The sequence below is a fragment of the Lithobates pipiens genome, unplaced genomic scaffold, assembly GCF_037356315.1.
Source record: "Lithobates pipiens isolate NorthernLeopardFrog02 unplaced genomic scaffold, aLitPip1_a1.2 Scaffold_19, whole genome shotgun sequence".
Classification (NCBI taxonomy): Eukaryota; Metazoa; Chordata; class Amphibia; order Anura; family Ranidae; genus Lithobates; species Lithobates pipiens.
The window spans coordinates 220,657,525-220,668,840 of NW_027507764.1; the positions used below are offsets into that span (position 1 = coordinate 220,657,525).

General features: G+C 41.2%; 1 protein-coding gene across 2 annotated transcripts in view; it reads right to left on the reverse strand.

Moving 5' to 3' along the window:
* PPP1R17 (protein phosphatase 1 regulatory subunit 17) overlaps positions 1-9,751 on the reverse strand; it is a 57,412-nt gene extending 47,661 nt beyond the window's left edge. The window contains exons 1-3 of one of the 2 annotated variants that reach the window (XM_077491712.1): positions 9,596-9,730; positions 5,465-5,549; positions 5,264-5,360 (exon numbers count right to left, since the gene is read on the reverse strand). In XM_077491712.1, the coding sequence (XP_077347838.1) occupies positions 5,264-5,342 (79 nt within the window). In that variant the 5' untranslated portion in view covers positions 5,343-5,360; positions 5,465-5,549; positions 9,596-9,730. Of the gene's footprint in view, positions 1-5,263; positions 5,361-5,464; positions 5,550-9,595 lie in introns of both variants that reach the window. The other variant, XM_077491711.1, reaches the window with a different exon arrangement.
* Between the last annotated feature and the right edge of the window lie 1,565 nt (positions 9,752-11,316).

Consider the following 11,316-nt stretch of genomic DNA (forward strand, 5'->3'; position numbering starts at 1 on the left):
TGTCCTTGAATGGCCCAGTCAGAGCGCAGGCTTGAAGTCACTTGAACATCTCTGGAAAGATCTCAAAATGGCTGTGATACGATGCTCTCCTTCTATCCTGAAGAAACCTGAGAGGTCCTGCAAAGAAGAATGGGAGAAACTGCCCAAAAATAGGTGTGCCAAGCTTGTAGCATCATACTCAAAAATACTTGAGGCTGTAATTGGTGCCAAAGGTGCTTCAAGAAAGTATTGAGCAAAGGCTGTGAATATTATAAACATGTGATGTATTTTTTTTTTTTTTTTTTTTATAAATTTGCAAAGATTTCAAACAAACCTCTTTCACGTTGTTATTATGGGGTATTGTTTGTGGAATTTTGAAGAAAATAATGAATTTAATACATTTTGGATCAAGGCTGTAACATAACAAAATGTGGAACAAGTGAAGCGCTGTGAATACTTTCCGGATATAATCAATAGCACAACACCTCTTAACAGTACTTAAAGTGGAGCTTCACCCATAAGCAGAAGTTCCACTTCAAGATCTCCTCCCTGGCTCCTCTTTTAGAAGTGGCATTTTTTTTTGGAGGGGTGGGGAGTGGGTACCTGGTTTGACAGCCTAGGCCATCTGAGCGGAAGTTGTCCTCTCCCCCTCTCTCTCCACAGTCTTCTGAGACACATCACAGGTCCCAGAAGACTGTGGGACCATTTACAATGTGCAGCGGGCACCTGGCTGTGAAACTGCAAGCTTTAACAGCTGGGCACCCACAGTTAATATTCTGGCACTGGGGAATGAAAACAGGTGGAGAAATAGGCTCGAGTCTGGATTCTGGGACAGGTGAGTGTCTGTTTACTATAAGTCAGCAGGTAAATTTTTTATAGCTGCTGACTTTAAATTTTTACAGACATGACTGGAGCTCCTGTTCGATGCCAAAACTTCTTAGCCCTTATACACACGGTCAGAGAATCCGTCGGAATGTGTCCTATCGGACCGTGTTGTCGGATAATCCGACTGTGTGTGGTATGCATCGGACTGATTCCGTCAGAATATCCGTCGGACCCAATTTTCCAACTTGTTGGAAATATTTCCCGACCAACTGGTTCGATCGGACATACTCCGATCATGTGTAGAGAATTTTTATCGGACCAAGTGCCACGCATGCTCAGATCAAATTCCTACATCAAAGCTATTGGCTACTAGCCTGAACGTAGTCCCATCGTAACGATATTACGTCATCACGTTCTGAATGATCGGATTTTTCGACAACTTAGTCCGACCGTGTGTATGCAACAGTTTCAGACAAGATCCGACGGACAAAATCCGACGGATTTGGTTGTCGAAATCTCCGACCGCGTGTACAGGGGCTTATAATGCCCTGGTAGAACACTTCCATGTTGATTCATCTATGAAACAAAGTACTGATTTTATATTTCTTGAATACATTTTTGTCTTTATTATGCCCATATGACCATGAATTGTATGCATGTTAAAGCAGTGTTCCACCCACTTTTGAAAGGTGGTCTTCAGCTAAAGACCACCCCTAATTTTTGGATATTTTTTTTTAAAGTACTAAGTGTACTTCCGTCTTAGGTCGGCCGCGGCCCAGGACGTCATGTCCTTTTCTACAGCGAGCCCTCCTCCTTCTCTCCTGCTGTCTTCTGGGACCTGAGTGTGTCCCAGAAGACAATCTGGCCATTCACAAAGCACCGCGCAACTCGCGCATGTGCAATAGGAAACCGGTTGTGAAAATGCAAGGCTCCACTGCCGGATCGACTTCGGGGGCTCCCTGGACAAAATTCAGCAGCTACAGTGATTGTAGCTACTGACTTTAATTTAAAAAAATGTTTGTGGCTGGAACTCCGCTTTAATGCTAATGCTTGTAATAGTATATGTAGTGTGTTATTAGTTTAGTGCAGGCAAATTTATGACTCATGTTAAGTGTGAGTCTGTAATCTGGGTCAGGGTTTATTGCAGGTCAGGCTGGATGACTCATACAGGGAGGTCTCTGGTATCTCCCCCTGGGTCTGGAAGTTTGGGGAGACTTTTAGGAGTTAGGGGGGTGGAGGCCAGGAGGGCTGATCTGCATACTTGAGGGAACTTAACCAATCCCCAGGCAGAATGTCCTGGCAGGGAGGTTGAGTCAACCCTTAAATATGAATGAGTCACACTAGCAGGGGAGTTGAGTGGAAGATGGAGTAATGAGGAGGCTGTTGGTGGCCTAGAAGGGGTCTCCTAGGTCTAGGGGAGACCCCAGCTCTAGGTTGGGCCCTGGCTGGCTCAGGAGGATCCATTCAGCAAAGCAGTTTGACTTGGAATCTTGCCTCAGAGCAGTGGGAGAAAGGAGGACAGAGTGAGTACATAAGCACACCCAGGGATTTTCAAGGGGAGAGACTGCCACATGTAGCAAGCTTTCTAAAGGACAATATTGTGCTTAACAATTTTATCCTTGCCCTGGGAGATCTTCAGAGCAGCCAAGAGGACTGGTAGTGCCCGCAAGCAGTGTAGCTGGGAGCAGTCCTACACAAGGAGAGGATACACTCCTGCATGCAGTTTGCCTCATCTTTTTGTGCTATTTTCAAGAGTGGCTGAGAGCTCCTAGTCTGTATTGGATGGGTGGGCTGGTAGTTCTGCAGGCATATGAGCTGGGATCAGTGTCTATGATGGAGTTGGAGAGACTGCTGTATGCAGCGTACAACACAGTGTGCTACTTTCTAAGGGAATGAGAGATCCTAGTCCTTAAGGAGCTTTTGCATTCTATCTTCAGAGACTGCCAGTATCCGGAAAGTAGGACAGTTCAAGACCTTGTACATAGGGTGGAAGTTGTCCCAGGTTTTTGTTCTTTAAGTCAAGTTGGGCATCCCATATATCCCTTCACCCCATCCTAATAAAAACAAAGTCAAGGGGCTAACTCCTTGTGTTTGGATGCAATCGGAGAATGTGTTGCCTGGCTGTGCAGGAGTAGGGGAACCAGTTACTAGTGCGGGGGTAATGCTACACATAAAAGTGAAAAATTAGAAAATGTTATAATAATTTGTGAAATTAAGTCTCCATCCCGTCCTTTGGTTTAGACAGATGACCAGATCAAACTATTATTTGGAAAGCATCTGTAACAAAAGGTATACGCTCTTGTCTAGAAAGCAAGACCAGCAATATTTGGATCTGATGTTTTCCCTACCATAATAGGAACAATTGCAGATATGTGCTCTTTTTATCATTTTTATCCAATTGTCCTATTGTCTTCAAAAGTTTTCTTGTAAAGATTGCTTGATGAAACAAATGTCATTTGAGAGACACACTAATCAAAACCAAATGTTGTTTATTGGACAAACACTAGACATGTTTTGTCCTTCCTATGCTTTATTGAGCAATGAGTAATGTATTTAACCACTTGCTTACTGGGCACTTAAACCCCCCTCAGTCCCAGACCAATTTTCAGCTTTCAGCGCTGATGCACTTTGAGTGACAATTACGCGGGCATACAACACTGTACCCAAATGAAATTTTTATCATTTTTTTCCCACAAATAGAGCTTTCTTTTGGTGGTATTTAGTTACAGCTCGGAGTTTTATTTTTTGCTAAACAAACAAAAAAAGATGCAAAAAAAAAAAAAAAAAAAATCATGTTTTAATAGTTTGTTATAAAATTTTGCAAACGGGTCATTTTTCTCCTTCATTGAAGTGCGCTGATTAGGCGGCACTGATAGGCTGCATTGGTGGGCACTGATGGGCTGCATTGGTGGGCACTGATGGGCTGCATTGGTGGGCACTGATGGGCTGCACTGGTGGGCACTGATAGGCATAGTTAAGGCGGCACTAATAGGCACAGATAAGGCGGCACCGATGGGCACAGATAAGGCGGCACTGATGGGCAAAGATGGGCACAGATAAGATGGCACGGATGGGTGGCACGGATAAGTGGCACGGATGGGTGGCACGGATGGGCACTGATAGGTACCACAGATAGATGGGACTGATGGGCACTGATAGGTACCACAGATAGATGGGACTGATGGGCACTGATAGGTGGCACTGATAGGTGGCTCTGATAGGTGGCACTGCTGGGCACTGATGGGCGGCACTGCTGGGCACTGATGGGCGGCACTGCTGGGCACTGATGGGCGGCACTGGGGTGCAGCACCTTTGAGGCAGATTTTGGGTGGCACTGTGGGTGGCACTGTGGGTGGCACTGCTGGGTGGCACTGTGGGCACTGCTGGGTGGCACTGTGGGCACTGCTGGGTGGCACTGTGGGCACTATGGGCACTGCTGGGTGGCACTGACAGGGGGGCACTTACTTTATTTCAGGATGGCACTGCGGGTGGCAGGTGGGCACTGGCAGGGGGCAGGTGTCCGTTTGAATTGCTGGCCGTGATCGGGACTGATGTCCCGAACACGGCCGCCGGCGATCGGCTTTTTTTTTTTCTCCTCGCGCTGTCAGCGCGAGGAGGAATACTAGCCGATTACCGGCTCCGTTTTATCACATGATCAGCTGTCATTGGCTGACAGCTGATCACGTGATAAGGGGTCGGGATCGACCCCTTACACGGATCGGTGATCAGGCGAGTCTCACGGACTCGCCGATCACAGAGCGCGCCGCGCGCGCCCCTCAGGGGGCGCGCAGGCCGCTCGTAACCGGGACCACGTCAATAGACGTAGTCCCGGAAATGTGGGTCCGCGCTGTTGCCGTCATTTTGCAATAGCGCGGATCCCAAGTGGTTAAAGAATGTATTATATAAAAAACATATTGACTTGTATTGTAACAGAAATATTCGGATTCACTGATCTATATGTCAGGTTTCAATATTTCTCTGCAATTGCTTTAATGGGCTTCTTTCGCTAAGAACAACAGGACTTTACCATTTCTACAAAATGGTTTAAACTGGATAGAAATACATTCAGCATTCTAAAAAGCTTGCATGACATAGTATAATCCCTTAGCCAAAAAAAAGTTATTTCCTCTAATTTCACGTTACTGTTGCCATATATTGCTAACAGGGTGCAATACAGTTTAATCTCCATTCACAATTCCGTATGTAACCCCATGGAGCATGTAATCTGTCTGAACTATCCCATCAAGAGTTAACAATCCCAGTCATTCAATTTGTGACCCCAGGAGGAGAAACAGTACACTTTCCCTTCCCATCTGGCAGGATGTCTGTTACCAGAAGACATGTGATATCGGCTTTCTAAATTTCGGCAGGGTCAGTCATTATCTATTGTGCTTGAGAGTGACTCCGGATGACTCATCATAGCCAATGAATTATAAGACACTCAAATAATGGTATTTACCTAAAAGCTTACAGTGCTGTTCTCGTTTATCCAAAATGTCTTCTGAGATATCTAGTGGCGGCACAAATTCTGTTGACATAACTGATTTTTTTTGTCACTGTAAGAAGAAAAGCCCCAATAAGGGTTAAATAATCACACACATGTATTTGTAATACAAGTTGTAGAATTAGCCTGTTAATTCTTATGTCTTTAACCACTTACCTATTGAGCACTTTCACCCCATCCTGCCCAGGCCAATTTTCAGCTTTCAACACTTTTGAACTGTGAATACCACCAAACAAAAGCTCTATTTGTGTGAAAATTTTTTTAAAAATTTCATATGGGTACAGTGTTGTATGACTGGGCATTTCAATAACCACTGTTTTTTTTTTTTTTTTTTTTTGCTAAATAAATGAGAAAAGAACAACATTTTTGAAAACAAAACCCCAAAAACTTTTTTTCATAGTTTGTTATAACATTTTGCAATTACTGATGTGGGCTGATGAGGAGGCACTGATGGGCACTGGTTAGCAGCACTGATAGGTGACACTGATGATGAGGCACTATTGGGCAGCACAGGGGGGGGGGGGGCACTGTTGGGACTGCACTGATAATCAGTCCCAATGTGGCTTGTGTTTACATCATGATCAGCTGTGATTGCACATAGCTGATCATGTGGTAAAGAGCTGCTGAGTGGCTCTTTACCCAGATTTGTGATCAGCTGTGTCTGGAAGACGTCATATGACACCCTCCCAGAACACGGCTGGCCACGCTGTAGCCTTCATTTGGCTTTAGTGCTGTCGGCAAGTGGTTAGAGTGGTTCTAAAGGCTCAAGGTTTTTTACCTTCATGCATTCTATTCATGAAGGCAAAAGACTCTGTGTGCAACAGACCCCCTAATACTTATCTGAGTCCCATCTCAATCCAGTAATGTGCAAAAGAGCCTTGGCTCTCTGGAGACTCTCCCTCCTCTTTGGCTGAGAAAGCAGTGGGCGCCATTGGCTCCTGCTGCTGTCAGTCACAGCTAGTGAGCCAATGAGGAGAGAGAGGGAGCAGGGCCGAGTCGCTGCTCTCTGTGTGAATGGACACAAGCCGCTTGCTCTGGGGGCACTCAACAGAAGGGAGGGGCCAGGAGCACTAGCAGGGGACCCGAAAAGAGGAGGATTGGGGGGTGTTCTGTGCAAAACCAAGAATAATATTTACAGTATTGTTTTTAAAAAAAACATTTTTCCTTTAATATCACTTTAAGATGGTTAGTGTAGAAAGTGTAATTTGAATATGGTACTATAGCTGCACCTTTTTTGACATGTAAAAAAAAAAAAAAAAAAAAAATCTCTCCACCCAACATTGGATACAGTGGTGCCCATATAAGGGGTTATTTAGGAAAGGAAAATCCACTTTGCACTTAAAGTGCACTTGGAAGTAAAGTCGCTGTAGATCCGAGGGGGACATGCAAGGAAAATAAAAAACAGTATTTTAGCTTGCACATGATTGGATGTTAAAATCAGCAGAGCTTCAACTGATTTCAGATCTACCCCTTAGATTTAGAACGACTGCACTTCCAAGTGCACTTGCAGTGCAAAGTGGATTTGGCTTTCGTAAATAACCCCCATAGTGTTCATTGGAGAGATCCATATTTTATTTCTTCATTTTAAAGTGGACCCTCACTTCAAAGTGAAAGCACCGCTCATCAACTTTCCTCCTTCCCCGCGGATACATTTTTCTACCAGGTACCTGCTCCCACTTCTGCAATTCTCTCCTAGACCTAAATTACGTAAGCATGACCTGCCCCATGCCCACCTGCAACCTTCTGGGACAAGTCACACTGCAGATCCGACAGTGCAGTGCAATCTTGGGCATACTCTGTAGGGAGCCGGCTGTGAAACAGCACAAAATCACAGCCAGCTCCCACATCCCAGGTGGTGGCACTGGGCATCACTGTTTGTTACTTAAAAATAAATAAATGAGGATTTACAATTACTTACAAATGTAGTATATTAAACTGACACATACAGTATTTAGTACAGTGACATACATATCTTTCTTGATCATTTTGAAATTATATCAGAATTAAAAAATGATTCTACAACATCATGACATGTCTACTATATATCATACTGTAGATATGGGCTTGTTGATTCAATATCTATGAATAATTTATTTGAAGTTGTTGGCTGGATATGAAGATATAAAATAGATAATAGTATAAAACAGTCAACGTGCTTGAAAAAAAAAATCTGTAAATGAAGAATATTTTATTGTACATAGTTTGACTATGTATTATGAGAACCTTGCAGAGATTATTTTGGGTTACTGATACAATTCCCTTTGTATATTTGAATAAAGAACCTAATTTGTTCCAATTTGTTTCAAAGCTATGATATGGTTGTTAAAAAAAAAAAAAAAAAAAAAAAAAAAAAAACATACATTCTAGCAAATTACTTCTTTTCTAATATCTTTTGTTTCTAAGTAAAAGGACCAATGTTCCCCACGAGCAAGGTCGCACTACCTCCAAAGTTGAGTGATTCACTATGATTCAGAGAAGTTCATCTAAATTATTAATTGCAGGAATAATGGGAGACGGGCAGTTGTGATATCGATTACAATGGGAAGTGAGAGAGCTGTCCACTATCACAGCTGTCACACTTTCAAATCCACTAAATTTTTATTTTTTATGTTTAGCCCTGACTAGTGTGCAGTGGATGAGTTGCTTCATAATAAAAATGGAAAGTCCATAATTAATCAGACAGATTTCCATTAAGTTGGAAAATCTCTATGCAAGATATCTAACATTTTGATAAATCCACTGTTACCATCAACATGTCAGTGCTACCCAACCTGATTAAATAGTGACATCCTCCTCCCTTTGGTGGTTATCTATATCAACACTAAAGCCCCATACACACTATCAGATTTTCTGCTGATTTTTGTCTTCAGATTTACCAAAACCATGTAGTGCAAGGGCCTGCCTGATTGCATACAAATTGAAACGCCTAAGGTTTGACCTCATATTACATGGTTTTGGTAAATCTAAAGGAAAAAATCTGCAGAAAATCTGATAGTGTGTATGGGGCTTAAGGCTGGTTTCACACCTATGCATTTTTAGTGCTTTTTGCATTTTGCAGATTTGAACTACAGTCCATTTAACATGGTTTCCTATGGAACACGTTCTGTAGTGCAAATCTGCAAAATGCAAAAAGTACTAAAAATGCATAGGTGTGAATCAAGCCTTAGACTCCATGCACACTATAAACTAAAAAAAATGACAGCAAATGCTGGATTAAAAATGTTCATAATAGTTTTTTGAGCAGCAGTTAGGAGCTTTCTTTTCTGCTAGCAAAACGATCCCAATGGCGCAAAATAAATAAATAAAATACAACTTTTTTTTTCTATAAAAACAAACAAACAAAAATATATAACAGTGTATGGTCCTTTTTAGTTTTGAAAAATTAAATGATATCAGGGTGTAACCGAGCCATTCATATTTTATACAATGTTAAACTATTTCAAAGTTTAGAGTTGTAACTACTGTATTTAGTCCCAAAAAAAAAACACTTTAAAACAAAACACTTTGTACCATTCTCTGGATATAAAATTACAGTAGATGATAAAATACAAATCTTTGTCAATTGACATCTTCTCATTCTCTTTGCTGGTTATTTATTTTGCTTCAGACCTTACCTCTGTGCTCCTGTCATCCTTAGTACATAGCTAGGTCGAAAGAAGACAGCTAGAAACATATTATATATATCTATATATATATATATATAGATATATATATCCTAAAGTGATCTGAATGCTATCATAAATACAAGGCTGTGCTAAATTAAATGTAAGAAAACCTTTGACACTTTATCACTTTATTCCAGTCTATTTTTTTTTTTTAAACAAATATTCACCAGATGTTAAAATTACACAATAATATATATATATATATAAATATATATATATATATATATACACACACACACACACACATACACACACACACACACACACACAGTTTTAAAACAAATGGTATACCCTTTTCTATTTCACAATTCTCAAGTCAAACCTACCATTATTGCAATATATTATATTTCCTTTCAAAAACCGTTTTAAAAAATTATTATATATATATATATATATATATATATATATATATATATATATATATATATATATATATATATATATATATATATATATATATATATATATATATTTGTTTTTGTTTTTGTTTTGTTTTTACTGTTTTTAAAAGGAAATATAATATATTGCAATAATGGTAGCATTGGCTTATTATTGAGAATCGTGAAATAGAAAACAGTAGGTAGAAAGAAGATTGAAGTTTGATCAAAGACGTGGTACTTACAAGTAGCGCAGGACTGTGTGGGAGCTTTGTGCAGGCTTTGTTGCTGGTCCAGCTGACCGTGCCTTCTGTTCTGCACTCCTTTTAAATGATTGGAACATGAGTTACCATGGAAACAGTCTGTCTGGGACCAAGCAAAGAGCTTCAAAAAGTATTTGTAGCTTCTCATACATAATCTTGTTGGGATTCTGACCTTACGTAATCAAGTAAAACATAATTAATCTTGTAACAAAGAAAATAATGAAAAGAAAAAAAGAGCCACACACTGATGTCTGCAATGGTTTTAGACAATGATATCACACAAAGATGATGCAAGTTTACTGACAGTTACATGAATGAGTTAGAACAGTGGATAAGCTATTCTTTAATGGGACATTTCTAATAATGCAGCCTAGTGTGTTTAAAACATTATTTATATATATATATATATATATATATATATATATATATATATATATATATATATATATATATACACACATTAAATATAAAATAGCCACCCTAATATCAAATTCTACCTTTCAATAAAAATAAATAAAAGAAAATATAACAATGAAAGTAACAAAACGGCCCTTAACAAATTGGTATCTCATTTATTCACTTAAAGCGGAGGTCCACCCTAAAGTGGACCTTCCGCTCATCGGAACCCTCCCCCCCTCCGGTGCCACAATCGGCACCTTTCAGGGGGGAGGGGGGGTGCAGTTACCTGGATAATCCAGGTAACTGCACCCACTTCCGGGACAGCTCTCTGCGGAAAGGGGCGTAACTTACGCCCCTTTCCGCAAGTGCCCCGCTGCCTGCTGGGAAACACACAGCTCCCAGAGGCAGCGGGGAGCGTCCTTATTGCGCAGCGCAATTCGCGCATGCGCAGTAGGGAACCGGGAAATGAAGCCGAAAGGCTCCATTTCCTGATTCCCATACCCAAGATGGCAGCGGCAGGACCCGACAGACGACCTAGCGATCGGCTTCGGGGGCCGACATCGCGGGCGCGCTGGACAGGTAAGTGTCACTATTTTAAAAGTCAGCAGCTGCAGTATTTGTAGCTGCTGGCTTTTAAAAAAAAAAAAAAACGCGGAGTCCCGGTGGACTCCCGCTTTAAAACTGAACTACAGGATAACCAAATGTTGCCTAAATACAAGAGGCATGTGTATTCTTACTTTAATCTTGACGTGTTTTGTGTATTTTTTCCAGATCTTGACAGTAATCCAGTGTGAAACTTTTCCTCTGTGCAGGAGCTTCCTGTAGTAAAGACCAGTCACTGGTGCTCTCTATCCTGGTGCAGGGTGGCTAGTCTTGTCTCCGCCCCCTCCTGCAGGCAGTCTGCAGTGGGTGGAGCTGCTGGGCCCCTCCCACAACTCTGCGCTCTGTACAGGTTATACACAGCCGATATCACTGCTACTTTTACAAGGTAATATCTGGGGTTTGAAAGGTATTTGTGGCATATAAAGTGGATTTATATCCTTTTTTGATTATTCAGGTATATATTTTATTAAACGTTTTTGTTCATTTTTGTGCTTGAAGTTGAGATGTAATCTTTTTAGTTGTACTTCTCAGAAAAGATGTCATTGCCAATACATTCTGAAAATAAGAAAAGGTTAGATCAGGGGTGCTCAACTTGTTGCCCTTGGAGCCCTCTGATGTGACCCTTAACCTCAAACCAGGGAAGTGCATGCCTAGGGGCCATTGCACAGAACAGGCAAGTATGAGATGCTTGTTACTTATAA